The 27813-nt window shown below is 60.3% G+C and overlaps 3 protein-coding genes across 9 annotated transcripts; all 3 read right to left on the reverse strand.

Annotated features, from left to right (window-relative positions):
• Positions 1 to 1819: 1819 nt before the first annotated feature.
• PCYT2 (phosphate cytidylyltransferase 2, ethanolamine) lies at positions 1820 to 9682 on the reverse strand. 3 transcript variants are annotated; one of them, XM_046677115.1, is made up of 13 exons: positions 9469 to 9682; positions 7390 to 7478; positions 6599 to 6760; positions 6266 to 6332; positions 5274 to 5358; positions 5039 to 5083; positions 4215 to 4353; positions 3880 to 3962; positions 3627 to 3704; positions 3268 to 3333; positions 3013 to 3078; positions 2671 to 2759; positions 1820 to 2584 (listed from the first exon to the last, which is right to left on the reverse strand). In XM_046677115.1, exons 1-13 carry the CDS (start codon positions 9555 to 9557, stop codon positions 2473 to 2475), a joined length of 1170 nt encoding a protein of 389 aa, XP_046533071.1. In that variant the 5' UTR covers positions 9558 to 9682; the 3' UTR covers positions 1820 to 2472. The 3 variants fall into 3 exon arrangements, with proteins under 3 accessions (XP_046533071.1, XP_046533072.1, XP_046533073.1); XM_046677116.1 differs by lacking the exon at positions 3627 to 3704; XM_046677117.1 differs by lacking the exons at positions 3880 to 3962; positions 4215 to 4353.
• Positions 9683 to 10120: 438 nt separating this feature from the next.
• SIRT7 (sirtuin 7) lies at positions 10121 to 16112 on the reverse strand. The gene is made up of 10 exons (XM_046675431.1): positions 15952 to 16112; positions 15744 to 15881; positions 15540 to 15644; positions 13726 to 13796; positions 13556 to 13628; positions 12740 to 12838; positions 12429 to 12665; positions 12212 to 12292; positions 11922 to 12028; positions 10121 to 10807 (listed from the first exon to the last, which is right to left on the reverse strand). The coding sequence occupies exons 1-10, from the start codon at positions 16042 to 16044 to the stop codon at positions 10609 to 10611; spliced, it is 1203 nt and encodes a 400-aa protein (XP_046531387.1). The 5' UTR covers positions 16045 to 16112; the 3' UTR covers positions 10121 to 10608.
• Positions 16113 to 16175: 63 nt separating this feature from the next.
• Positions 16176 to 25479, reverse strand: MAFG (MAF bZIP transcription factor G). Of its 5 annotated transcripts, none has more exons than XM_046675433.1 (3): positions 25288 to 25479; positions 21085 to 21147; positions 16176 to 20988 (listed from the first exon to the last, which is right to left on the reverse strand). In XM_046675433.1, exons 2-3 carry the CDS (start codon positions 21118 to 21120, stop codon positions 20536 to 20538), a joined length of 489 nt encoding a protein of 162 aa, XP_046531389.1. In that variant the 5' UTR covers positions 21121 to 21147; positions 25288 to 25479; the 3' UTR covers positions 16176 to 20535. The 5 variants fall into 5 exon arrangements, with proteins under 5 accessions (XP_046531389.1, XP_046531388.1, XP_046531393.1 ...); XM_046675432.1 differs by having other exon boundaries at positions 25284 to 25478; XM_046675437.1 differs by lacking the exon at positions 25288 to 25479 and adding an exon at positions 25033 to 25053.
• Between the last annotated feature and the right edge of the window lie 2334 nt (positions 25480 to 27813).

Below are 27813 nucleotides of genomic sequence, written 5' to 3' on the forward strand. Positions count from 1 at the left end.
CCAGCTCAAAGGTCCCACCTTACAGAGGACTCCCCTGACTATCCCACGCCAGGTGGGCCTCCTGCCTCACACCCTGTGTTTTTTGAGGCCAAAGCTCTCCCTTACAAGAGGTGCAGCTCCTGGGGTCACTCCTTTCTTGGAGCCAAAATACCTGGAAGTACTGAACCCAAGGTGGAGACTCACTCAGTGTGCCAAGTGGATGAGTGCGCAGGCCAAGCTGGGTGGGGGGCATTGCAGCAGGTTGAGGGGCTGCCCAGAGGCCCTCCCACCCACACCAGAGGTGGGCCCAGCATCCCACATCTGATATGGGGCAGCCAGCCGGGCTCCTCGGATGCCTGGGACTCTGTGTTCACCGCTGCTCTGACCCACGGGCAAGCAGGCTCCCCTGCAGCCCTGGGTGCTGCCCTGCCTCAAGGGAGGGGCTGGTCGGACCATGGCTCCCCTAGTGCCACTGCCTTGTCCAAGAGCCCAGCCCACAGTGGCCTCCCTGGCCCCACACTCAGGCTAGTTCTCTCGTTTCCCTGTCAGAATCTCGCAGTTGACTCCTGCCCCACCTGCAGTGAGGCTGACTGAGTTCCCTTCAGAACATGAACTGCGGTCTCTGGCAGGGCTGGGTCCTAGGAGGCAGGAAGGCAAAGTGAGGGCCTGAGCCCTAGTCATGGAAGTCTGGAGCCTGCCTCAGGGGTGTCCCCCACCTCAGAGTGCCTGGACAGCTGGGCCTCAGGGCCTGAGGGAGCAGGGGCCCACCGGCCATCCACTCAGACAGGCTGTGGGTGGGACCCACAATCCCACTGCACCTGGGTGGATGTATCTCTGGGGGTGCTGGCCTTCCCCACCCCCAGGCCCTGCATCTCCTTCAACTGTGGCCCAGCTGTGGCTCCCGGGCTGCTGCTGTGGGCAGTCCCCACCCTCGGGGTGCCACCCAGCAGGAGCACTGGGCAGGCCTAGGGCAGATTCCAGTGTCAAGGGGAGCCTGCCAGCCTTTCATGTCCTCCCAAGTCTATGGGGGACTGGCTGGTCCCTGCACTCAAGAGAACCTCAGCCCAGGGGTCTGAGTGCGGGGAGGTCCGGCACCACCAGGCTCCTGCAGTTGGGGGCCTAGGGGGGGCGGGTGTGTAGGGAGGACGAGAAGGAAGCAGGGTAGCAGCTGCCCAGCCGGGATGAACCTTCATGGCCACATCCTTTCAGTTTCCTGCATGAGGTTCTGAGTTAGATCTCAAGAGTAGTGAAACCAAAATTCAAGAAAGGACAGGCCCACCTAGAGGGTGAAGACCCTGGCCCTCGGCTCCCATGGGGCCAGGCCCACCTGCTCAGTAGCTCAAGGGCGGAGCCATTCTGGAGGGAATGAGGGGGCCAAAAACACCACCACAAGCCTGACTTTCTGAACACCGCAAAACCAAGCCACAGCCTCACATACTCACCAAGAGGTGACCGGGGTCAGGACCCTGCAGCCACTGGGCTGCTCCAAGTGGGCCCCAAATTGGGTGCAGGAGACCTGAGATTCTGTGGACCCAGTCGGGGAGCCTGCCCTGGTTCCTCCCTGGATGGGGTGGCCCTGTGCAGAGCCACCAGGAGTTGCCCTCTCGTCTTCCTGTGACAGACCCCAGAGGCAAGGGTACCTGCTCGCCTTGGTCCCTCCCTCTTCTGTTATTGCCTGCTACAGGGGAGGCAGCCCGAGGCCTCTGGGGGCCCAGGTCTGCAGGGCTCCTCGCCGCCAGGCTGCCTGCCACCCCCTCCCCACTGGGTTGCTGGTGGGGAGCAGGGCCAGGCGGTAGGTTTCCTGTTCCCACCCGGCAGGGCTGAGAGCCTGACACAGAGCTCCTCCCAACAAGTTTATTCAGTTGTACACCAGCTGGTCAGATACAAGATCAAGAACAGTCTGGGGAGAGCAGCGCGGCTGGCCTGGGAAGCAGGGGCACAGCCTCTGGGAGCTAGGCCCCAGGGCACCAGGGACGCGCCCCGGGGCAGAGAGTGACCACAGGGGAGGCAGCACGGTCAGCACCCTGAGGAGGAAAGGGAGCAGCCCACTGGATCACTGCTCCCCTGAAGCTGGCTCCCCCGAGGCAGGGCGGGCAGGAAGTGCCACCTCGAGCTGTGTAGTAGGAGCTTCCCAGGGACAGGATAGGGAGCAGCAGTGGAGCCGGGAGGATGGAAGCTGGGCCTTCCTTGGTATGCAGGGTGGCACTGCTCTGGCCGAAGGTGCCCTCTGCTCATCCTGCCTGCTGGGCAACTCCACTGCGCTGGATGCCCTCTCTGTGCAGCTTATCAGGAAGGGCACAAGGGCCTGCTGCAAAATGGACACCTTGCAGGTGGGTGGGAGGCAGGGTCCTCAGCAGCCCTTCCAAGACCAGGCTGGCTGGAGAGGGCGCTACAACTTTGTTAACCGTGTGAGTCAAACCCTGGAAGTGAGGGAAGCACAACAGGGAGAGGGCCGTGCTTGCTGGAGGGCTCCGGGTGACCTTCCTCCTCCGATCAGAAGTCATAGTTGTTCTCTCTCTGGGGCTGCACCTCCTGCCGTCTTCTGGCCTCCAGGAAGGCCAGCTCCTTGGCCTCCTTCTTCTGGTTCCGGGCCTCATACTCTAGCCTGGGGGCCGAGTGAGGGTAAGCAGTGTGCCCAGGCCTGGGGTCCCTGCAGCTCTGTGCGCCCCCGGGCCCAGCCGGAGACCTGACCTGTTCTTGATGATGCGCTGGACGATGAGGTCTGTGGTGAGGTCGTTCCCACTGTCGATCTGACGGAAGATGCCCCTTCTCTTGGGCTCCTGGAGGCCAGAGAGGAGTGGAGAGGAGGACCTGCCTCTGGACCCTGAGGAGACTGCCCACTGCCCTGGCCCGGAGGGTGCCCACCCAAGACCAGCACCCCAGTGCGGCGGGCAGTCCCTCCTGCTCCTTGGCACCCTGCCTCCTCATACTGTGGGGCCACCAGAGCAGCACTTATCGTCACGCCCACCTCCTGGACAAGCGTCAAGGCTCGGGGGCTGTTAGCTGGTCAGCTGAGAGCCCAGCATGACCCACCTGGTACGGGTCAGAGCCGTCCTTGTCAGGCATGACTTCCGTCTTCCCGTGACACACCAGGTCCACCTGGGGAGGGATCGGGGGTCAGGTGCTCCCAGCAGCACCCCACATGGCCCCCTGCCCTCAGAGGGCCCTTGCTGGGAGGCAGCCACAAACATTGTCCACAGCCCAGCCGAGGCCCCCAGATCAGAGAGCTGGCCCAGCCCCTGCCTCAGCCCAGACCCTCCCTGGGACCTGGCTCCCGAGGAGCCTCACCTTGAAGTGGTCCAGGAGCTCTGCTGTGACCGCATATGGGGCCCCAATCACCACTTCCGACACATACTGTGAAGACAGGGAGCACAGCTGGTTAGCTGGGACCCCGCCAGGTCGGAGGGCAGTGGGAGACGGCTTTAAACGGCGGCCAAAGCTTCTGGCAAGGAAACAGACTGGGAGAGAAAGCATTGTGGGCTGGCTGGCCAGGAGCACAAGGCTCCTGTACCCCCTGGGACCCTGAGGGTTCCTGGGGTAGTGGGGGGAGGTGAGGAGGAACAGCTCTGGGGGGGGCCTGACTGTCCCCTCTTCCCGCCTTAGCTGGGGAAGGGGACACTGTGTGGCCTGTCCCACCCAGGGCTCACCCGGCAGGCCAGCACGCTCAGGGTCCGCTCGTGCAGATTCATGATGGGGTAGTTCTTCCCCTTGTAGTGGTTGACCTCCTAGGGCCAGAGTGAGGTGGGGTCAGCATGGTGCCAGCCCTGGGAAGGCCCCGGCTTGTCTCCTCTGCTTCCATCAGCACGTCGGGCCTCGCCCCCACGGACCACCTGTGCCCAACCCAAACCCCAGGGGCCCCTCGAAGGCCCCCGTGCCTAATCAGCTGCCTGGGGGTGAGACCTGGTCAAAATGCAAGCCTGCGATGACGTAGGGCCTCTGTGCCAGGCCGTACACCTTCTCCAGGAAGTCCACATGCCCGATGTCTGGGCCCAGGTTAAGAAGCAAGTACAGATGAGAGCAGCTGCCTGCAGGTCTGGGAGCTCTGGCAGGTGCCCTCCCGCCTGCCCATCCACAACACTCCCTGCCCATGGCTGTGCCCCCCAAACCCCATCCTAGTCTGGGGGCCTCAAGGTGTCAGTGAGGCCACTCCAGGTCCCAAAGCCCACTGGTGCAGATAGGGATGTGCAGACGAAGGGCTTGGGGCAGGGACAGCCCCTCCCAGTCCTGGAGGATACGGAACAGGTCAAAGGCGCCAGCAACATAGATGACCGTCTCCCCTGGCTGGGGCTCCTTCCCAGAGGCAAACTGGATGATCTTCTGGGACGTCTGCAGAAACTGAGACACCCCTGTCCAGGGATTCCGCCCCCCTGGGCACTGTAAGCCAAGAGGGGTCTGGTCAGCGCCAGGTCTCACAAGCACGTCCCTCACCTGCTCACACCCCAGGGCCCTCTTCTGAGCCTGGGGCGTCTGTCCCCGCCTGTCCATCTGGTCTAGCAGACACAGGTGAGGCATGGAGGAAGCAGGTGCAGGGGCTACAGGCCAGGACTCAAACTGCCAGCCATAGCCTGGCAGCTCGCTCGGTGGCTCGGGGCTGTTTCAGGCAGGGACACTGCAGGCTGGCTGGCAGTGCCTGATCCACAACATGGCCATGCTGGGTGGGGCCCCTGCGGCCAGCAGGACTGTGGCTCCGCCCTGTGGCCACAGCAGGCAATGCAACCAGCCCACCAGGAGGAGGCTGGCGGACACAGCCTTCGTGGGGACTCGGCATCCTGAGGCCACCATCTGGTTACCTGGGAGGAACCTTCTGAGCAAAGTGTCACCCTGGCGGGTGTCGGGTGGGAGGGCTACAAAGGGAAGGAGGGCCAGGCCTCCTGGTTAGAGGCCACCTCAGGCAGTCCTTGCTCCTCTTCCAGGCAGTGGCTACTGTGACTGGCTAGTCAGCCAAGCCTGGCGGGCAGTAGCTGGTCAGTGCCCAAAGGCAGGGAGTCGGGTGGAGAGTGAGGCGCTGGGGTGGCCCGGGGGGTCGGGTGATGGCCTGCCTGGCCTGGGCAACACTCACCTTACCAAAGCTGTCTGCGTACTCCCGGTACTCGGAGGACATCTCCTGCGGGAAGGGTGGGTGGGGGTTGAGGGGCTCACTCTGTTGTAGACATGGCCAACCCCAGTACCCTGAAGCTCGCTGTCCTGGAGTCCATCAAGGGGCAAGGCGAGGGGGTGGTAGGTGCCCCCATCTGTCCCGGCAGTGTCCTCAGCCCAGGGACCTTGGGGGTTCCACCCCACCCCCAAAGACTCACCTGGCTGCTGTGATGGGCCTTGGTCACCAGCAGCATGCGGCCCACAAGGTCCGTGGTGGACACACCTTGGGTGCGTTTGCACTCTCTGGGAACAGAGTGGGGTCAGGGCTCTCATCCTGGGACACACTCGCAAGGCTCCACCTCCAGCTCACCCCACCTGAGGGCAACCCTGCTTGTGGCCAAGTCCACCATGGCCTGGCCCCTGGCCATGCTGTGCACAGGCTGGGCGTCTCCTCACTGCTCTCGGCTGCGACCGAAAACCAGAACCAGGAGGGTGGGGAAAGCCACTGGGCTTTTATTAACTAAAGGAAATAAGGGAAAAGAGGAAAAGCATCGCTAAACCCCAAGTACGCTGTGTTGGGGTGGGCAGGCCAGACTTGGGATGGCAGTGGCTCTGGTCCCCTTTCTGCTCACTGTCTGACGCTCAGGTCCTGGCTCACTGCATGTCCTCTGTCAAGGAATTACAGGCTGCACTTCCCACTTGGGAGCCGCTGGCTATACTGGCCTATTTTTTTGGTGAGGAAGAGTGGCCCTGAGCTAACATTGGTTGCCAATCTTCCTTTTTTCTTTTCCCCCTTCCCCAAAGCCCTAGTACATAGTGTATATCCTAGTTGTAGGTTCTTCTAGTTTTTCTATGTGGGATGCCACCACAGCATGGCGTGATGAGTGGTGCTAGGTCCATACCCAGGATCCGAGCTGGCGAACCTTGGGCCACCAAAGCAGAGTGTGAGAACCTAACCACTGGGCCATGGGGCCGGCCCCAACACTGGCTTTTTAAGAGAAAGTTAATTAAAATAAAAAACAGCTCCCAGTTGCAGCTCTACTGTTTCTGTTGCTCAACAGCCAGCCGAGGCCTGTGCCACGGTACTAGACGGTGTGGATCTCTAACACACCCCCTCTGGTTCGTCCTGGCCACATGAATCACAGGCCATGGCCCAGACGGTCCCCTTGCAGCGCCTCGCTTCCAAAGGGCAGACTCACGGTGGGCTTACCTGTACCTCCTGGCCTGCTTTACTTCCTCATAAGTGTCCCGGCCGTCTACAGTCAGCGTGATGTCATCTAAGGGGTGATGCACACACGAGAACAAGGATTCTTAGCCCGTAACCATGAAGAGCTTTCAGGGCTCACAACCCCCCATTCCAGGCCTGCCCTGATGTGGGGGCTTGTTTCTGGGGAAGGATCCAGAGCTTTCTCAGATCCTCAAAGGGCTCAGTGCTCCCCAAAATGTGAGGAGGCCCAAGCACCTCCAGATGCCCCTCTGGTGGTCTGCACCTGAGCCCACCCTGGGTGCCCAGGCCTCTGGCGTCCCCGCCTTGCCCACTTACTGCCGTGGACACAGAAGTCGCAGCTGTACTTGTCCAGTGTCTCCAGTGTAGTGACATAGGGAGCTGCCGGCACCACCTCGTCCACCCACTTGATGGCTTGCACCATCCTGTACCTCTCCTCCTGCGTGAATACTGGGGGCCCCTTGTGCTTGGAGATCTCCTCTACAGCCAGAGAAGAGGGCAAGGATGAGATGGGTGACCCCGGGAGGGGTGGGCTGCAGTCTCGCCAGCCCCTCCTCAGGAGCCCCTCCCACCACTGATCAGGCTCTGTAACCACGCATGGCCTCAGGGCAGGCAGCTGTCTCTCTCACTGGGCCCTCAGGCCAGGGCAGGACCAAACCCAAGTGGCCACCACTCTGTCCTCTGTGGGCCAGCACAGGCACTTGGGACGTGTCTGCTGGATAACTGCACAGTGCCCTCACCCAACCAAAGTTCCAAGTGAAGGTGGGAGCTCCCTTCAACAACTGGGTGCTCTGTCCTTAAAGGCTTTGGGGACCAGGGGAGGGGTGGGGAGTGGGCGGCACAGCCAGAGACTCAATCCGTTGGCCACGCCGCTCACAGACTCCACTGGCTCCCCTCGCTTTAGCTTAGGACGTGAGACGCAAGATGGAGAGCGCTGGGCAGGCTTGGCCTGGGCCTGGGGTTGGGGCGAGCTTGCTGAGCTGTGCTCTTCTAGAGGATGGCCCTGGGCCTGGCCCGACCCCTCGCAAAGCCCTGCAGGGTCTTAGTCAACAGGGGTAGCCCCTAGATGGGCCATGGGGCTGGAGGGTGGGCGTGGCAGCCCCACTTACCGTCGGTGTGCACACCCACGATGAGGTAGTCGCCCATGGCCCGTGCCTGGCGCAGCTGGTTCGAGTGGCCGTAATGCACCATGTCATAGCTGTGGAGAGGGCAGGGCCCTCAGTCCCCGTGCTGAGGGCAGGGACTGGGCAACCGGTGTGCGTGTGTGGGGGGCTCAGCCTTGCTCCTCTACAGCTTCCTTGGGAAGCCCTCTGAGAAGCTGCCCCTGGAACGGCTCCCCAGAGTCCAGCTGGGCCTGGGCTTCTGGAGGCAAGGCTGTGCTCACTCTCCACACCCCTGGGCCCTGCACTGGCTTTAGTAAGCATGGTGGGTGCCCAGCTGTGCCCAGCCTGGCTGTGGCGAAGGCCCAGAACAGCCCCCTGCTCCCCACACCTGGGACAGCACTCTGCCCTCAGCTCCTCCCCTCACCAAGTGGAAACTGTCACAAGCAGTCCCTTCAAACTGTAGAATAAATTGACATTAGCTCAGCGGTGGGTTGGACTCTGTACTACCCTGATACAGTCCTGGGGCCAACACAAAACAAAGTCCAACCAATGAACACAGGTGATTGCTAGCTTTGGAACTCCTCCTTGATCCTCCATGGCCTCTGGAAATCAGCGAGGCTCCGCTCTCTGGGGGCCAACACTCACCTCCCTGTTGCCTGGTTCTACAGCTTTTATCCTCAAATCCAGGCCTGGTCAAGAGTGAACTCTCAACTGAAGGCCACAGACGGCACCCACTGCAATGCTTGCTTTCCCACGTGCTTCCTACGTGCGCCGGGGAGAACGCACACACTTCTCTGGGGGCCCCAAGCTGGGCCCTCATGCTTAACTCTGCTTCCTTCCAGCTTCACATTACCTTTGGGGTAGGGGAAGCTGTCTCTGCTTCTCCAGGTGAGTTGGGCTGCCAGGTGTACAGCCATTCTAGTCAACGTCACCTACCACCCTGACCACAGTGCACCAGGCCCCAGCAGACAAGCCTGTGGAGTCACAGGGCTCTGGCTTTGGGGCAAAGGAAGAGGGAAGTCCAAATCCAGGGGCCTAGCCAGCCCCTGTGCTCATTAGATGGGCTGGGCAGGAGGAGGGGTCAGAGGCTGGATGGGGGGATGCACAGCACGGAATGCAGAATGGCGCTAGGTCCAGGGTGTGTCCTAGTCACTGTGGCTTTTTGACGATGGCCAGGGCCAAGGTCAGAATCCACCATACAAAGCCACACTCCCTCTCCCCAAGGTGACTCAGGCGCAGACACAGAAGTACAGCAGCCCCACATGCTCTCAGAAGCCCAGGGTTGGGGTAGAGCCCTGGTCAGACACGGATTTTTCTTTCTCTGCCTCCATCAAGCAAAGGTCTGAGAAAGTATCAAAGGTGGCAAGTTATCAGTAGGGGTTAGTCCTCTTATCTGTTGACAGCCCTGAACTTATCTTAAAACCACTCTGGCTGTCTGATTTGCTAGAAGAGAGGATGGACAGGCACTTTGGCTCTCCTGGGGTGGACCCAGGAGCCTGGGGACGTCACTGGGGGTCTTGGGCAGAGTGAGAAAATTCCTGCCTGATACTTGTCCAAACACTTAGGAGAATCTCTCTGGTCTTGTGCTGGTCAAGCTGGGACATACAGAACCCTGGGAAGACATTTTGGGTGCATGGCTCCTTGAGAGGGAAAGAGCTCCTAAGGGCACTAAAATGGTTAAACTCATCAAGGTTAGATTCACGCGACTTTGGCCACCACCGTCTGCAGGCTGCGCGGAGGCCCTGGTTGGGTTCGTAGCTTAACAGTAAACGTGGGGAAGGGGGCCCTGGGAAGAGGCGTTTCATCACAGTCCTCGGAATCTCCAGCGCTAGGATCACAGGTCCTGCCTGAGTCGTGTGGCCTCACGCCGAGCTGCCCGCGGCGGTACCGGGACAGGACTGCGGTGGCCCCGGGTCCCAGGCGTCCTCGGGGGCCCGAGTCTGCCGCCCGCGCTCGCCCCCCGATCGACGGCCAGCCCCGGGCCCGAGCGAAGGCCAGTTACAGACGCGTCTCCGGCGGCAGCGCAGCGGTCGCCGCGGCCCCGACCCGGCCGCCCGCCCCGCCAGCGCCCGCCGCCGCGCTCACCAGCCGTCGCACCACACCCGCACGGCGCGCCTGCCCTCCGGGCCCGGCCGCCCGGCGCCGCCCGCCGCCCCGTGCCCGTTCCGGATCATGGCCTCGCAGCGGCGGCGCGGCCCCGCCGACTCGGTGACTACGAGCGGCCGCCGCCCGGCCCGGCCCGGCCCGCGCACGCGCTATCACGCGGGCCTCACCCGCCTCGCGCGGCCAATGGCGAGTCCCGCCCCGCCCGCGCCCCACCAGGACTGAGCCCAGTCCCTCCGCGCGCCCTCAGGACCCAGCCCCGCCCACCGCTCCCAGCCAATGGCGTGCCCACCAGGACCCAGCCCGGCCCCTCCGCCCCCATCCAATAGCATGCGCCACCAGGGCACAGCCCCGCCCCCCGCCTCCATCCAATGGCGTGAGCCCCCAGGGGCTTAGCCCCGCCCCGCCGCCTCACCCCTCCGCTCCCGGCCAATGGCGTGCGCTTCCCGATCCCTGGAAACCCCGCCCCTCAGCGTGCGGCCAATGCGTGTGCGCACCATCGTTCAGAGCGCACCTGGCAGAGGGGGCGGTGCAGGACCACGACCACGTGGGGGGCACACAGCCCCTCAAGCCGCCCGGCTGGGCGATGCTGCCACCGACCGTCGGCAGGGCAGTCACTCGGTTACATGGGGAAGACAGTGCAGAGATGTTTAATAACAATAAAAAGGTCCGCTGAGAGCCAAGGCTCAAAACCACCCCTCTGTTGCATACCCAGTACAGAAAAAGGTTTCTAGAAAGTTAACATTTTCAGTAAGTAGTAGTAGCAAGAGGGTGGAGGCCCCTGAGATTAGCCCCGTGAATGAGGTAAGGCAGCCTGTGCTTCCTCCTGGCCTGCCAGTTCTGTTCTCACAGAAACGGGTGGCTGCCACCTCCACGAAGAGGCCGATGGGTCCAGCATCCTCCACGTCAGGCTCACGCGGGGACAACCACAGCAGTGCAAGGGGGTTCCCCACAAGGACAAATGGCTAATGTGTCAGGGTGAAAGTGTCACCCCAGAGAACTCTCCCCAGGACCTGTGGGGTAGTCCTGGCCCTCATGGCGCCACGTGCCCTGAATAAAAGAGTTCTGGCCATCTGCAAAGTGCCAATTGCTTGTTCTTGGTCACGCACCACGCTGACCACGTCACAGTACTTTCTTCCTTTTTGTGCGTTTGGCGCAGCCCCTGCCGAACCAGCCGCCTAGGACCGGGGCTGAGCTAAGCGGTGAGCCCCGGTCCCCAGGCGGAGGCTCTTCCCGGCTTCTGCACAACGACTTCCGACTGTGGCTGCCTTCTTCGCCTGCACGCAGGGGAGTCGCCAGGGAAAAGATGGGGTCCTGCCACCTACCAGAAAGGGAAAGTTGGGTCAGGGATGCCTGCGGGCCTCTCAGTCTTGCCCGCCCCAGGACGGGAAAGCTGACTGAGGTCACCCTGCTTCCCTCCCCCGCATCTGGGCCAGGCTTTGCTTAGAGGGAGCTCCACTGTTCCCAAGCTATAGAAGACCTGCTGGCGGGGTAAGCTCCCTGAGTAACTCAAGGATCAGCACCCAGACTAGCTCGGCCTCCGAAGAACTCAGTGTCCTCATCAGCGACCGACTGGCCGTGTGCACACAGTGGGGGGCAGCAGTAGCCCCAGGAGGGATGAATCACTAGCAACTCTGGGCCCCACCTTTCGCTTGTTCGGCCAGGGGCAGGTGGACCAGACCCTCTCCCCCTTCCCAGGCTGCAACACTCGGGAGGGAAGGCCAGCTGACTAGGGAGGCACTGCCTACACACTACACCGTGAGGAGATCATGTGTCTGACTGAGATGTAGAACCACATATTATAAACTTAAGATACAAATAAGCACTGATAAAGAAAATGAGCTAAGTTAATGTAAAAAAAAAAAAGAAAAAAAAGGTACAGTACACAAGAGGCCCACATTACAGAACACCACACACATAACATACAAGAATTGCCAGGCCCAGAAGGTGAAGGGATCCTTAATTCTTGAACCCTTTGATTAAAAGAAGTTATTGATTTCCCCTATAAGACCCTGAAAATTCACAGAGAAAGAAAGTGTAAACTTTTTACTCAACACATACACCATGTCTAAATTATCACAAATCCTGTATTAAGGCAGTCTGTTTAAGCTTCCCCAAAGTACGCCAGCTCCCCAAACCAAGTGCCCCGAGATTCTGTTTGACCGGAGTTGCTGAGCACATCCCTTCAAGGCAGCTTCCCGTCCAGGCTGTCTGAGGTAAAGGAGGAACACCCAGGCACACTCCGGCAGGTTCCCTCTCCCCACAGGGAGTCATCTCAGCCAGTGCCTCGGGCGGTCCCCGCAGAGGCCACCATGCTGCAGTCACACCTCAGACACCGTCTGCAACACCTCAGAACTTTCTCTGCACTCAGCTCACGAGAGACAGACACGGCCCATCCGCCAGGGGCAGGGAGGGGGTCTGCCCACGCTCCTCACCTGCTGTACGGGGGGATCTCCAGGCCCAGCTCATCCATGAGGAGCTGCATGACGTCATCACACTTTCCGTGGAGCTTCAGGGCAGCCCAGTCATCCTTTGGGGTCCACTGTGGACAGGGGAAGGCAAGTGAGGGCAGCACCTCACTCCTTCCCAATGGCCTGCTAGCCTTGGCCCCTGGTCGGCCAGACCTCTGTGGGCGTGACTGTGGGACATGAATGTCCCAGGGACTCTCGGGCTCTCCTGTGCTAAGGCCCAGGTCTAAGGAGGGGACTCTGGGCGCCCAAGTTACCTGCAAGTTCACAATGTAGAGCTTGGGCCGCCGGCTGGGAGGCTTGGTCATGCACCAGAGGCGTGGATACTTCTTTAGCACCTGTGGGAACGGACGGACAGACAGACAGACCACACGCACACCAGGGAACGAGGCTATAGGAAGCCAGGTTCCAACATTGAGCTGGCCAGCTGCCAGCGGGCTCACTCCCATCCCACCCTCACTGCTGTCCACGTACCTTTAAGCTGGAGCCTAAACACAGGATTGTGTCTGCTTTGCTGGCAGCCTGGGTGGCCGCCTCCCAGTTTAGAGGCTGCCCCAGCGTCCCCCTCTCCCCAAAGTGCACGATGGTGTCCCGGAGCTGAGCCCCACACTTGTGGCAGGCCCGGCCTGTCTGGTGTCGGTGCAGGGCAGTGCGCTCCGTTACATCGAACACCCGCACGTACTCCCTATTGGGAGTGCAGGCTGTGCAGACCTGAGGAGGAGAGGACACTGTGACCAGGAGCCGCTGGCCTGCCCAGGCCCCTGAGTCCCAGAAGGACCACTCACTTCAATGTACATGTTCCCGTGGAGCTCAGAGATGGCCGTGCGAGGCAGCCCGCTCCGCAGGTGGAGCCCGTCGCAGTTCTGAGACACCACGTGCTGCACCTGGAGGTAAACAAGGGTGTAGTCAGTCAGCAGGATGGCTGTGTGGGGGGGAGAACTGCTCAGCAGTGAAACTGTCCTGAGCCCAGCCCGGCCCAGAGCCCCAAAACCAGGGGCAACTCTGACCCTGCATGAAGCCTTGAAGGCAAAACCAGAGCAGCAGGCTGGTGCCAGCAGGACTCAGGAGGGCTCTGGGTAGGGAGAGTGCCAGGCCCACCCCCAACAACTCTGATGCACTTGTGGCAGCCAGGAGGGCAAGCAGTGGCATCACCTCCTCTCAGCTGGGAAGGGGCCTGGGGCCAGAGTGATGCTCTCTTAGGTCATTATGTTTCAGGTCCCCGAAGGCCCAGGAGGATCAACCACTTTGCCACTCAGCTGAAGGTGCTCAGCAGAGGTCTCCATGAGCCTCCCCTGTACCTAGGTGGCTTCTGAGGTCTGTGGGGACAATACAAGAGAAGCACAAGGAGAAGGGCCTACCAGCAGCTCTGGGCCTGAGGCTGGGCCTCCTAAGTGATGATTCAGAGAGGCTGCCCTCTGCTCTTAGAGAGGAAGCATGGGAGGATCAGAGTGAGGCCCAAGCCAGGAGTCTACACCCCTGGGTAGGCACTCATGGGGGGATGGGGGTGGCAATGGCAGTTGCCACTTGAGCAGCACGGTGGCGCTCTGGGTCCCACACCAAGGTCCCAGCACGTACACTAGCTGGCCACACCAGGCTCTTACCAGCTTCTGCTCATGTAAGCGGGCAATGCTCATGTGTGTGAGGGTTGGCTCAGCCTCACTCAGGTCGGCAGCACTGCCAGGAGGAAGGGAAAAGAAGGTGAGGAGACTGCAAGGTCAGGCCCATGCTGCCACTGTTCAATTAGGTGGGAAGGCTGCACTGGGCTGCTTACCTAACACTCCTCCCTTTCTGAAGCAGCGTCCACACTCCATTAGGGCCCCGGTAATCTGGGATAGAGGCTGCCTGCGTGTTCAGAAAGAACACAAGTCCAATGCAAAGGCGTCACTGTAGGGACTGGCAGAATCCCCAAGAATGGGAAGCAAATGTTTCTCCCGACATGTTCCAGGCTGGCCCATGGACCAGCTTCTATTCATTCCACAGGCTCAGCATTTCCTAGTCTAACCTGCCTGAACCCAGATGGAGTGTACCCCATATGGCTCCATCCCTCTGCCTGGATCCCCGCTCCCACCTAGTCTAGCTCACCCTTCCAGGCTCCAAGGAGCCCCACCTACTCCAGGAACGTCTCTAGCACTGAGAACAACCTGGGCTCTGTGGCCATTCCTGTCCTCCACTCTGAGGGGGAGAACTGGTCAGGCTCATTTGTGTGTCCCCAGGGCCTAGCCAGTGCTCAAGAAAGGTTTTGCAAACGGTGAACCCCTAGGTGGGAGCACTCCTCTGTCCAAATTCTTACACGCTGATGCTATAAGTGGTTCCTGTCCTACCTTCACAAAAATAGGCCAACCTCTCCAGATGAGATAAACACTACTGAACTTCCCAAGTTCCCAATCCAGTGAAACAAAGCCACCAAGAGATGATGACAGAAGACATGCTAGGATCAAGGTGTCTTGTGCTCTCCAGGCTGAGTGACCTCCCTTCTGGGGAGCCCTGTCTCCTCCCTGCTGCTTAAGCTCAGAAAAATGCTTACCCTGATTATTGGTTCTGACGCACTCTGAAAAGGGGACCCTCAAACAGTAACGCTCAGAGCAAATTAACCAGCAGCGGTAGCCACTTGCAGCTCTTCAATGGTTGCTATTACTGCATGTAAATAATCGCATGACAGGAGTTCACATGTGACTGTGGAGGGAGGAGACCCCATTGCCAGGGCTCCAGGTCTTTATAAATTGGAGCAGTCAACGCACCTTACACATTCTTGCTACTAGGCCTCTGCACTCATCCCTATGTGGAGTGTCTCACTTTGCCTGAAAAAAATCTCACCCACCCTTCAAGGCCTGGACTCAATGCTACCTCCCACAAAAAAAACAACAGGATGGGTTTCCCAGCTCTCCGAGACCAGAGAGTGTGTGTGGATTTCCATTTTAGTGACCTAGCACAGCCAGCTTCACATTACAGTTATTTGCTTGTATGCCTTATTATTGTCATCGACAAGCTTCTCAAGGACAGAAACCCTTGGTGTTCACCTCTACTGGGCCTACACATGGCTCACACTCAGCACGCACACATCAATTAAACAGACAACGTGCCGTCCATACTTTCAAAGCTAGTCACATTCCACGGACCAGGACAGTTTCTCAATGAAACTTCTCAAAACCTAATGCATTTCTCCTCTTCACTGGTGTCCTCTAATTCTGACTGCCTTGCTTTCTACTTACCTTCCTTCAACATTCAGAAAACACAACGTTTTCTGGGCAATCAGGAGACAGCTTTGGGCTTAGCTGTGCCCACATCACCTGAGGACAGTGAATCAACCTCCTTCACCTTAAAAGAGGTGCCAGCACTGACCTGTCATGCCGTGTTTCCACCCCTCTTCCTGTCGTGTCTCTAACTGGGGATAACACAGAGTTCAAGGATTTAAGGGAAGAACCTCAGAGTTGCTCTTTAGTTGACCTTTTCGCGAATCGGTCTGTTCCTCCGCTTAGACTGCTGTGCTCGGTCCTGGAGTCAGTCACCCGGAAGGGGGCGCCCCACGCCCGCTCCCCGACCCCCGTCCCGGCGGTCGGTCCGGGTTTCCACGCCTCGCCTGCCTACCGTGCTGATCCCCGCGCCCGTGTAGACGACCAGGTACTTGGCGTTGCGGACGGCACCCGCCAGCTCCCGGACCTTCCTCCGCAGCTCCTCCGGGTCGTCGCACACCTGCCGAGACGCCGCCGGTCGTAAGCCCGCCCTGCCCGCCCCACCCGGCGAGGGGCCCGGCCCCGGCGGTCGGCGAACCGGGCGCGCCGCGGGACTCGCCTCCTCCTGCCGCCGCTTCAGGCCCTCGCGCCGCCTGCTCCGGCCCTGCAGCTCGGTCACCAGGTCCTCGCTCTCGGCCAGGAGCCGGCCCTCCTCGGCGCTGCGCTCGGCCGCCGCCTTCCTCAGGATGCGCGACACCTGCGGGCGCGGGGCGGGCGGTGAGGGCGGCACAGGCCGGGGCGCGGGCGCGGGGCGGGCGGCGGCCTACCTGGCGGAGGCGCTCCCGCTGCTGCTCCTCCCGCAGCCTCCGGACCCGCTCCGCAGCCTTGCGCTCCGAGCGGCTCAGACCCCCGGCTGCCATCGCTCCGGGGACACCCGCGCTTCCGCTTCCGCCTCCCAGCAGGCCGCGCGCGGGCGCGGGCGCGTGCGCAGGAGGCCCCGCCCCGCCCTTCCTGCCCCGCCCGCGCGTCGCGCCAAGGAAGCACCTGCCAGTCTCTTTAAAAGGTGTTTATTGATCATATACAAAATAAAGAAAACCTTATATATCACAAACATACACTATGTACAGCAATAAATACCCGGGGCCCGGCCCACTGCCGCCCCTCCTGGACAATAATTTAGCAATAAATACTGCACGGGGCAGGGTGGGCCCGGGCCGCCCAGCGAGGCCCCTCCCCACCCGGATCCTCAACAACCCCGCCCGCCCCAGCAGATCCCAGGGTACCCCCACCTCCCCTGGCTTCAGCCCTAGACAGGGCAGGCAGGGTCTGATCAACTCTGCTCGGACCCACCTTCTCAGCGCCAGGAGAGCAGCAGAGCTGGACACACTGGGCAGCCCTTGTCCTGTTGCCCTAAGATGCCAGGAGAAGGCTTTCTGTACCCACTCCCGTTTGGTTAAAGGCTTCAGTTCAGGGACTAGCAGATTGAGGGCAAGGGGAGAAGGGCGGGGCTGGGATAGAGGTTGCTGGAGGGGTCGCCCCTCACAGTTCATTCGGCTTGCGCTCTCCTACACTCCAGCTCAGACTGGCAGGACACCCGCGTACCAAGGCTGCTGCTCCAGGGTAGGATGGAAACGTGTGTGACTGGCCTAACAGGTACAGCAGGTACACCCAGGACACAGGCCAGAAGCAGGAAAGGCCATCCATCTCGAGGACATACCCCTGCCTCTGTGTGTCCTCCACTCTCCCCTACTGTTTCAAAACCAGACAGCCAACAGCAAGGTGAAAAAGCGCCAAGAAGAATTATTTAGTGGCTTCTGGGGAAAAAAATCGTTAATGTGTTGGTTCCTTTCACTAAACCACAGCCGAAAAAAGTAACTTACAAGATCCTGGAGCGGAAACAGTGCTGCAGGCTGTGGCTTGGGCTTCCCAGCTGTGGGATGGGAGCTTTGGCCAACAGGCCACCCCAGAGAATGGCAGGCAGCAGGTACAGGATAGGCCTTGACCACCTGTCCCAAAGCAGGCTGTGGCCCATCAGTCCTGTGGGCCGGGGCACTGACCACTGAGGCCGCTGCTGACGGTCAGGGCTGTGCATGCAGACCAGAAGCATGGACCAAGAGCAGAGAAGCCTCCAGGGAAGACCTGGCACCTGGCAGGAACCAGCACACTACACAGCTGCCACGGAGCAGCATCATCTCACCTGCACCAACGGCAGTGCCACCCGAAGCAGCAGCCAGGGACCGTGGGGAGGTCTCCCTGGGACCAACTCTGGGCAGAAGCTGATCTGTTCCCACCGGGTTCTCCTCTGAAATCTGAGTGTCCACGTTTGGGTAAGGAAGGAGTTGGGCGAGGACAAGATGGGAGGGAAGGTGCATATTATGGTTTACTTAGCAGACAAGTTTGGGAGGCTTGGCCTCAGCCAAAGTCTTCAATTCGCTGTGTCAGAAAAGTTGAGGGGAAAAAGAGAGAACACAACACTCTCACAGTAGGAAAACGGAATTAACGAGAATCAGAAAGACACTAACCAGCCACATGTGGACATAAGATCTACTGTCAAGAAACCAAGGTGAGAGGGAAAAGGGGCAGAGTTGCCCCGGGGGACTGGCTTGACTGGAACAGGATACTCCCCCAGACCCAAGGAACAGTTGCTCCAAATCCACAAACCTTGAAAGAAAGCATGGCCTCACTAACTCCAGAAGCCTTTTCTGTACACCAAACCAAAGACCTGCAATTTCTGTGCGGCACACGCCCACCCTCAAACCCTCCTCTCACCTGCCTTGCCAGCCTTCTCCCTCCGCTCTACAGATCTACAGTATGGCATGGGTTCGCAGAGACGGACGACCACCTCCCAGCCGGGACAAAAGTGGGGACCGTAAGTGGACATGTTGGGCTTGTCCTTCCCCCTCCAAGGCAGGGCAGGACCTCTCTTTAGGGAGTCTCATGACGAGGTTTCAACTCACTGCTGCTACAACCAACATCAACAACTCTCACCTGGACCCCAGGTAAACAAACCAGACTGCAGGGAAGGGGAAGAAGCCACTAAGTGATTCAGAGTCAATGGTCAAAATCTCCACTGCAGGCCGACCCAGGCAAACCCGGAGCGTCTCTGAGCATCTGGCGCAAGGAGCCCACAAGATGACAGAAGTTGACAGCAGGTCCCTACTCTTATCTCCCAGGCACACTGGGTTAAACCCCGCCAGGCCACACTGTTTTTCTTTTCACCAGCCCACACTTCTGTGCTTTTCAGGGGTTCAGGGCCCCTAGAGAAGCCAACTAGAGACCCCAAGGAGAGGCCGAGACAGGGCAGCAGCCTTTTAGGGACGGGCATTGCGGGCAGCCCTGTCATGCGCCTACAAGGACCTTCCCGAGCCAAGGCTGGAAGACAGGCTGCCTCCACCAAGTGACTGTGATGGGGAGGTGAGCTCAGCCCTGGAGAAAAGCACCTCCACAAGCCAAGCAGTGGATCCCTGGAAGACACAGATCCCAAAGGGAGGCAGAAGAAGGCCCAAAGCCAAGAGCTGCCAGCATGTTCAGGGGGAGATGAGGAACAGGACCTGGCCCTGGAGACTGTAGCCCTTGTCTGGCACTGTTGGAGATCCCCCAGGCCCTCAGGCAGGAAGAAGGGGCTGCCCCAGGTGGACCCCCAAACCACCTGGTTCTGCCTGCGAAGCACCACCCCACAGCATGGAAACAGTTCTGGGATAAGTGGGCCCCCGGGGTTCCCCTGCTGAGGCCCACATGAAGCCCCCAGAAACAAAGCTGGGCTCTGCGGCCAGAGCCCCAGTGTAGCGATTGGAGGCCAGAAGGAAGACGGCTGGGAACTGCTTGGCCATGGCCCTGTGGGCACCCACAGTGACTCCTTGGTCCCTGCAAAGCCCCCATCCAGGGCCAGAGACCGTGGGCATGGAAGCAGCATGGGGGGCCCCCAGGACGGCCCCCAGAGTTTCACCTACCCTGCCACTGGATGAGCCCAAGACCAAGATACACATGCGAAGCCACGAGTTAGCAGGGGTGGGAGCAGCAGAGTCCCACATCTGACCCCCTGGGGCCCTGCGGTGGGCGCCCAAGCAGAAGAGGCCAGGCTGGCGGGCACAGACCCCAAGCTGCGCTGGAGCAGGTGCTGCCAGGCACACCGGCCCAGGCCCAGCAAGCCAGCAGAAGCAAAAACACAACCAAATCCAAAAAAACAGACACGGAAAACAGACACAAGAAGTGACACCCACAGGTCAAAGGTCACCAGAAGCACCAGCACGTGACGCTGCACAAGACCTCACCAGGCACAGACGACACCACGGCAGCGGCAAGAGACAGAAGCAGGAAGGGCAAAGGAGTAAGTCACTTTCGGTACAATTGCAAAAGAGAGCAAAGAGGACAGGTCGCGCCTCCCGGTCGCTTGCGGCTTTGCTTTTTTTTGTCTTTTTTCAAACTAAGTTTTATAAATAATGTCTGATAACTCTGTGTATATAAAAACTAAACTCCAACAGCCACAAAGACTTGTTCGTAAGTTTACAAGAAAGAGATTTTTTTTTTTTCCTTTTTTAAACTAGCAAAGTTTCTATTATACTTTCTTCCCTTTTCCATTTACATGGTCAAATGTTCTTGCTTGTTTTTTTTTAAAAAGACAGTTTTATAAATACTCTGCAGCTCTTTTTTTTTTTCTTTAGCCTTTAAACATATAATTTAATAACTTCGTAAAAGGAACTTCTCTCTTTTAAATAAAGGGCTATGTAACCACACAAATAGGTCATGTAAACAGTGACACGGGACCCATCGCAGGACACTGGACACACCCTCACGTACGCTCACAACCAGTGATTTGGTCTTGTTCAGTGCAATGCGTCAGGCGCAAGCGCCGCGGCCCCTGGCCCACAGCCACACGCCGCCCCATCCCCAGCACCCCGGCTGGCGGCCCACCCATCCAGGGTCCTCAAGGACACCTTACTCTTCAGAGCAGAGCCCATCTACGCCTGCTGGCCGAGCTGAGAGTGAACCACCCAGCTCCCACCAGCCCGGCAGCCGTGAGGGCCGGTCGGCCACTTGGGAGTGGAGAGCAGCCCTCCCTGCTCAGGGACACACAAGCCCCAGAGCACTCGCTTGATTTTTCTCTCTGTCCATTCTCACAGGGCCAACTCTGGACTCCAAGCCCACATGGCCTTGGTTCAAAGGGGGCTGGGGCGACCCCACGTCACCGCCGAACTGACCAATCCCAACGTACAAAACACACGATGACAACGACGAGATCAAAGGGGCTCAGCCCGGCGCCCCAGGGGTGCAGGTTGTGCTTTGCAGGGAAGGGAGGAGGTAGGAGAGGAAGAGGAGAGAAGAGGAAGAAGAGAGGAAGAAGGGGACAGGGCTGCCGAATTCGCCATGCGCCTAACGGCCCCTCACAGACCCGCCTGGGCAAGCGCGCGTCCCTACGACCGGGCGTCCGTCTTGGACTTTACTATTGTGATGACACTGGTGGCAGCCACCTTGCCGGGAACGAGGGGCCCCAAGCCGGCAGCAAGGGGGCCCCGAGCTGGCGCCACGGGGCTGCGGGCCACGGTCCTGGCGAAGTTCTGCAGGGCCTCGTACTTGGAGCGCAGGGCGTCGAGCTCCAGCTTCATGCTGGCGTTCTCCGAGGCCAGCTTCTCCACCTCCTGCTGCAGCTCCGCTTTCTGCTTCTCCAGCTCCTCCTTCTGGGTCACCCGCTTCACACGGCAGCTGGCAGCATAGCCGCGGTTCTTCAGCGTGCGTCGGCGCTGCTTCAGCTGGATGATCTCCTCCTTAGACAGGCCCCGCAGGTGCTGGTTTAGCTCCCGCACCGACATGGTCACCAGCTCCTCATCAGTCAGGCTGGTGCCATTCTCGCCCGGCTCCCGCTTCACCTGAGGATGGCACAGCGCACGAAGTCATGGGCCAAGCGGGGGCGGCCACCCCTGTGCCATCCCAGCCCCAAGAGGCCACCCACCCTGTCTGCTCACCTTCAAGGCCTTGTTTCCTTTATTGGGGGTCGTCATAACCCGGGGGCACAGCAAGCAGGCACTCTGTGAGACAGGGAACAGAGGTCAGAACCCTGGAGACTACCCCTTTCCCTCCTGTCCACACAGAGCCCGTGAGCTCCCTCATACCCTCCATCCGCCCAGGCAGGTGCCCAGCCCCCAGCCTTGCCCCTCACCAGCCCGTTCCCCTGATACCTGGTCCCCAGGACCAGTCTTTGGCCTTGGCTCTCCCAAGCTGGGCTGCTCCCTGTCCACTCTGTCCCTAGGGAACCAGGTGGGAGGCCAGGAGGGTTTGATGGGGGAAGGGAAACTGAAGGGCTGTTAGGTAGGCAGAGACAAGAAGAGGGGCCACGGAGAGATCAGAGGATGCGGGAGGGGCCAGCCTGGAAGGAAGCCGGGAGCTTTAAAAATAACCCCAGTGCGCGCCCCAGAGCGCGGCTGTTCCTGGCGAGTCATGCTGACTCAGCACATTGCTCTGCTCCCTCACTGGCCTGGCACTCCTCGAGGCCGCCAGCCAACACAGCCCCAGGGGACCAGAAGCCCTAGCAGGGAGCTGCTGGGGCCAGAAAGGCAAGCCTGGCCAACAGCAGGTGAGGGCTGGGCCAGCGACCCTGTGCAGTGTGTACTCCAGGGTCCAACCTCCTATAGCCACCTCCACTAAGTGGGCTGGCCTGGGACAAAGTGGACCGTCTCCACTGGGGACTCAGGCGGAGGAGAGGACCTGGGAGAATCCTGATTCTCCCAGAGACTTCTCTCTTTGAAGAGCAGCAAGTGGGCATCCAGCTAGCTCAGACTCTGTTTCCAGCACAGGCAGGAGTTCCCCGACCCTCCAGGTGGCAGGGACTCCAGCTGGGAGGAGCCTGGCCCAAGGCCCCTCTGGCCCTCTCTGTCCACCCCTGCTGCTGATGGAGTAACCATCCTGTGGCTTTGGGTTGCAGCATCCTGCACTTCTACCCCACCCTACCCAGGGTATTTCACAAGAGTGCCCACAATTAGCCATCAGGGGGCCTGCTGAGTCCCCTCTGGTTCCTTGCCTAGGCCAGTGCCCACAGGGCAGGGAACAAAGACAAAAGGGCTGGGGGCTAGACCAAAGCCCTGCTCCCAGTCCCCCTTCCCGCACCTGCCCTCACCTGCCTGAAGCCCTGCCAAGGACATTTTTGCAGACCCAGTCCTAGAATACCTGGCTCAGTCAGCCCCTACCAGAACCTTGGCCAAGAATGGCCTCCCACACCCCGCCCCCTACTTTCTAAGTTAGACACAAGGAGGTAAACGGCTAGCGGACTAAGACAGACTGTGGTCAGTACCCCTCCTCTTCCCCAGGAAGCCACAAGCCCTTCGGCAATTCTGGGCTGGGGCCTTCTTACCCGCATCAGAGAGCTGAAGTGTGGGCTGGGAGGGGAAGGGACAAGTTTGCTCCAGAATCGAGACCCCACCTCACCTAGCCTTGTGCCAGGTAAGGCTGCAGGCAGAAAGGGGGCAAGAGGCACCTCCCCACAGCCAGGTCACCCAGGGGTCTCAGGCAGGCCCCGAGGCACCATTGTTCCAGAGCAGAGGATGGGGCAGACCAGAGCTGCAGGGTCCCCCCCCCCCAGCCTTGAGCCCAAGTCGGGGTGCAGGGATACTGCCCTGTGTCCTACTACTGTCAGCCCAAAGGAAAAGCCCTGGCACCAGCTTTTCCCACCCGCCATCCTCCCTCCACCCCCAAATGCTGAGCACAACGGTGACTTCCTGAAGAGATCACACGAAAAGTGCCAAGCGTGGCGGCTGGGAGCCGAAAAGTGCCTCCTCGACAGATTTCACCCTCCGTGGAAGGCCTGAACTCAGCACAAGTGCAGCCAATCGCCTCCTCATCAAAGGTGCGTGTGGTGGGGGAGGGGCAGGTCTCAGCAAAGCCAGCACTTCCAGCCTCCGGGCCTGGCCTCCCCTACCACCTAGGGACACACACTGATGGGACGGTGATAGCCTCTAGAGATGGGCTGGCAGTGATAGCTCAGGGCATCCTTAGTAACCAGATGGAAGGGCTCCCAGAGGCTGAACCAAGGAGAAACGGCCCCCATCCCCACCAGCCCTCCTCTTGGTCCTGAAGGCTGATCCAGAGCTGGCGCCGGGTTAGCCTCCCTGCTCTGCTCCCCTAGAGGCTGAGCCCACCTCATGGAGGAGGCACAGAGGGTCCCAAGGGCCTTCCACTCAGGCTCAGAGCCAGCCAGGAAGGGGAAAGAGGTTTGGGCAGCTCCATCCCCTTCCGCTGTGCCCAAACTCCAGGGCATGGACACTAGGCAGGAGGCAAGCAAGCCACCCCTGCTCCTCCTGGCCTGCAAACCCTGTGACCAAACCTCTCAGGCAGGTGTAGCCTTGGGCGTTCTGGTACCCTCGCCTAACCCAGCCTCACTCCCACCTCCTCCAGAAGCTCTCAGCCACTGAAAGTCACTCTGAAAAAAGTCTACAACTCATTTCCACAAAGCATACGCAACCAAGAGACTTAAAGAAATACGTCTCCAGGAATCTGCATTTTCCTGGGGCATAAAATCCTAGCCAAGAGATCAGCTGAAGTATTAAAACATTTGGCATCCATAAGCCCAGGGCTAAATGTGAATGTGTGCGTGGGGGAATCCCTGGGGACACACTACAAAGGCCGACCTAAGCTAGCCAGGAACCCCTGGGCAAGAAGGGTCAGCTCTGGTCTAGAGGAAACACTCTCTCACCTTTAGAGGCCAAGAGCCACCCATACACCCAGGAAAGGTGGCCCAGGCCACATCACTCTTGGGCTGTCACTCCCCAAGAGTCCCCAACACCTGACCTGATACCCACCAGGGCCACGTTTGTCACTAACCTGCTCAATGCTGAGCCCCAACCCCAGGCGGGACAACTTTGGGGTGACTGAGAACTGCATTCTTCCACGACATGCCGTGCACACCAGCCCACCAACTGTGCCCAGAAGCCTAGGCACCCTCGAAGCTACCACCACCTGCAGCCCAAACCCAGACCCTAAGGCCTGGCTGCCAAGAGGTGCAAGGCCTGCGCACCAGATACCTTGCTCCCCAGGCGTCCAAGTCCTGCTGCATTTGCAATTTCCTGGTAGAGCTGCGCCTGCTTGCCCCCTGCCCTGTCCACGGTCACCCAGGGCTCAAGCACAAGTACTCTTCTTTCTCCCACTGCCTCCCGCTCTGGCCAAGGTGTATCCCTCTCCTCCCTGCCCAGGGGCTGCCCAGCCTGGCCAACCAGTCACAGGGAAAGCCTGCTTCCCAGCCCAGCAAGCACGGCCCCCCTAAGCTCCTCCCCTCCTGTAACTCAGAACTATTTCCCAGTTTGGGGAACTGTCCCAGACACGGGTCCGGGACCAGCTGCCAGAAAAGAGCATGCCTAGGAAGGGACAGACAGGCCAGAGACTTCACCTTCCAGACCAGAAGATAACGTGCAAGGTGGCCCCTCCACTTCCTCCTCACTACTGCACACCAACCCAAACTTAAAGAGGCGGCCCAGCCCCTGAGCCCGGCCCATTCCCCAGGTCCCCACGGTTTCCCTCCTACCCCTCGTTTCCCGGCTTCTCAGGCTCCGAGGCCCCTAGCTCAAATCCCCCCAGGCATCAGGATGAGCGAGTGACCTCATGCTGATGACTCAGCAAGTCTCCCTCTGGGTTCTGGCACGCGTGTGACGGAGCGAAGCCGGCGCAGCAGGGTCTTTCCAGCACCCCCCACCCCCAGGTGTGGCCCCCTCCCCCAACTCGCCAAGGACCCCTCGCCCAGGAAGCGCTGACACAGACACCTGATGAATCAGCAGCTCGAGCCGGGACCCGCGGGCTCTTCCGCGGAGCCCGGGGCGCCCCACTCGACCCCACCCTTTCCTCCCGCCACCCCGGCCGCCCCTCCCTCCAGGACGCCCGGGGCTCCACCGAACCAGCCCCGCGCACGCCCCGCCCCGAGCTCCGCCAACCTCCGCGCCCCACCCCTAGCACTCCGGGCGCAGGGGCCAGGATCTTCTCCCGAACGGTGGGGAAGTCGAGGCACGGGCCGCCAGCGGGGTGCAGGCAGACCCGAAGCCAGGAGGGCCCGGCCCGGGCCGCCCCGGTCCACCGGGAGGAGCCGCGGCCCCGCCGCGCCCCCAGGCCCAGAGCCCCCGCCCGCCCCGCATGCCCGCCGCCCGACCCCGGCGTCGGCCCGGCCCGGGGCCCGCCGCCGACTCACCCACCACACTGCGGGCCCGGGCGGGCCGACGCCGGGGCGGGGCTGGGGGCGCTCCGAGGCAGCGCGGGGGCTCCGGGCCCGGGGGGGAGGTGCTCGCCGCCTGCGCGGGCCGGGCCGAGCGCGCTGGGAAGGCCGGGCCGGACCAGGCTCGGGATCCGCCGCCGCCGCCGCCGCCGCCGCTCCACAGACGTCACATGATGTTTGGTCACGTGGGTTCCATTCATGAAGCGGCGACGCGACCGGCCGGGGCTTAAAGGGGAAGGCGCGGCGGCGGCGGCGGCAGCTGCGGCGGCGGGGGCGGGGCGCGCCCGTACTGCGCTTGCGCGTCCGGGCGCCGTCGCCCCGGCAACGCCCGCCGCGCCCTGCCCGGGCGGGGTCTCGCGGGACTGGCGCGAGCGCGCGCACCTCGGTCGGCCACGCCCACCCTCAGCCCCCGACACACACCCCTGGCCTCAGAGGCGGGGCCTCCGGGCTCTGCCGAGGCGCCTTCCTGACCCTGCTGTGCACATACTTTCACTGGCCGCGTGTCCAGGGGGCACGTGCGGACCCGAGGGCCCCATGCGTTACGGAGAGGACCCTCATGGTGTTTCTGATGCTGCATGGCAGGCTCTGCAAGCATTATTACCTCGCCTAACTGGGGAGCCCGCCTCAGCCCTGCCAGGAAGAGTGGCCAGGCTCACAGACAAGCAACAGGCGCTGAGAAGTGACGGACTTGTCCAAGATTCAAACTTAGATCTGTTCAGGCCTCCTCCAGGATGCTCCAAGTAGCGTGGTTGGCATGGTCTGTTTTCACCCAACGCCCCAAGAACTCACATTAGTGACAAGGACTCAGGTACCTGGCTCAGAGTGGGTGCGTGGTGAACATCTGTTGAATTAATGGCTGATGTAGGAATTGTACCTTTCCTTTCCTGTTTTATGAACCTCTGTCTGGAACTCAGTTCATGCGTGCAGCTCTGCTCCTACCCTTTCTGTAAGGAGTTCCCATTGCTGTTCAAAATTCCCAAAGAGACGACGAAGGGGAAGAAGGGAAATAAGAGGGATCCAGCTTCTACTTCCCAATTCTCGATTTCTTAAGTGTAAAGCCAGGAAGGGTAACCCACCCTGCTGGGCAGACCAACAAGACCCAGGTGAGCTGACAGAGGGAGGAGGAGGGACTGGCTGTGGGGTCCTTGTGGGAATTCAGTGCCACTGAATGAATGATGCAGGCCAACCAAGGAGGCCCCGGAAGCCAGAGGGCATAAAGGTGTCAGAAGCACTGCCTGCCGGACTCCAGGAGCTTCTCTCTGAACCCACAGCCCCTTGTCACCCTCTGCTTTGTTAGGCTTGCATGTGGTTCTCTTATCATCTCATGCTCTTTAGGGCAGGGCACGTCCCCCTGCACTGGGCACAGCCTGAGTCTCACACACTATAGGGGTTTCATATACCCATGACATGACTTCTAAAGCCCTTAGCTCTTAATGTACCAAAGAGGGAAGACTTGCCCCTGAGGCCAAGAGGGCAGTCCTGTTGGCTCCATCTCCTCTATCCTCCTCACCAGTGGGTGCCAGTTTCATTCTCCTGGTCCCACTCAGTAGCGATGTGGACTCTGAGCTCTCTCTGGGCTGCAGAGATATGGCAGACCCCATCTGTTGACAGGGTGCCACCCAGCCTGAGCCAGAAGAAGGGTGCCATGGGGAAACACTGATACCCAGGTGATTTGGCCCTGGGGCTGGGGGCCACCACAGGGTAGATGCTCCCTGGGCTAATCCTCACTCACATTCCTTCACCCTTGACTCCTCAATCCAAACAGGATGGAGTCTGGCTGCCACTTACATATGGGAGGTGACTGGGAGGCCAATTTAGGAGTCATCCGCCGCCCTGCTCCTTCTCCCTGAGGGAGCTCCTACTCTCCAGAAGGGTCTCCCTCCTCCCCGTCTCCTCTCTCCTGGGAATAGACGCAGCCAGGAGCTGCTGACCCATTTGTTCTGGAACTTGAGCTCAGCTTGCACGGGGGCATAGGACAGGGGTCAGCCTGGCACAGGAAAGGACTGGCAGAGATGGGCAGGGCAAAGGCCCCAGCCAGGCAGGCAGGAGCCTAGGGCAAGTTTCCAATTAGGAAACCGAGGCAGAAGCTGGATCAAGCAGAGGGAGCTGGCTCTTCCCCTAGGCTTACCCAGCCCATTGGGCCAAGCACAATAAGATTCACTCCAGGGGGCCGGCCTGGTGGCACGGCAGTTAAGTTTGCATGTTCTGCTTCTCAGCTGCCCGGGGTTTGCTGGTTCGGATTCCAGGTGCGGACATGGCACCACGTGGCAAAAGCCATGCTGTAGTAGGCATCCCACATATAAAGTAGAGGAAGGTAGGCATAGATGTTAGCTCAGGGCCAGTCTTCCTCAGCAAAAAGAGGACTGGCAGTAATTAGCTCAGGGCTAATCTTCCTCAAAAAAAAAAAAAGATTCACTCTGGCCCCTGCCCTACTTAGGGGGTCCGGGCCAAGGTAGATGTCAGAGCTGGCAGTGATGGGCCAGGAAGGCACTGCCAAGCTGACCCA

Source organism: Equus quagga, chromosome 11, assembly GCF_021613505.1.
Source record: "Equus quagga isolate Etosha38 chromosome 11, UCLA_HA_Equagga_1.0, whole genome shotgun sequence".
NCBI lineage: Eukaryota > Metazoa > Chordata > Mammalia > Perissodactyla > Equidae > Equus > Equus quagga.

Excerpts from the sequence above, each read along its gene's own strand:
- SIRT7 (XM_046675431.1), bottom strand. The coding sequence starts at position 16,044 with ATGGCAGCCGGGGGTCTGAGCCGCTCGGAGCGCAAGGCTGCGGAGCGG. Across the intron at positions 13,797-15,539 it reads CGGGCGCGGGGATCAGCACG|GCAGCCTCTATCCCAGATTA; the intron begins GTAGGCAGGCGA and ends CTGAACACGCAG. Across the intron at positions 12,029-12,211 it reads TCTACATTGTGAACTTGCAG|TGGACCCCAAAGGATGACTG; the intron begins GTAACTTGGGCG and ends CCCTGTCCACAG.
- MAFG (XM_046675433.1), bottom strand. The coding sequence starts at position 21,120 with ATGACGACCCCCAATAAAGGAAACAAGGCCTTGAAG. Across the intron at positions 20,989-21,084 it reads AAGGAAACAAGGCCTTGAAG|GTGAAGCGGGAGCCGGGCGA; the intron begins GTGAGCAGACAG and ends TGCCATCCTCAG.
- PCYT2 (XM_046677115.1), bottom strand. The coding sequence starts at position 9,557 with ATGATCCGGAACGGGCACGGGGCGGCGGGCGGCGCCGGGCGGCCGGGC. Across the intron at positions 6,333-6,598 it reads CGACTTCTGTGTCCACGGCA|ATGACATCACGCTGACTGTA; the intron begins GTAAGTGGGCAA and ends ATCACCCCTTAG. Across the intron at positions 3,079-3,267 it reads AGCTCCTGGACCACTTCAAG|GTGGACCTGGTGTGTCACGG; the intron begins GTGAGGCTCCTC and ends ATCCCTCCCCAG.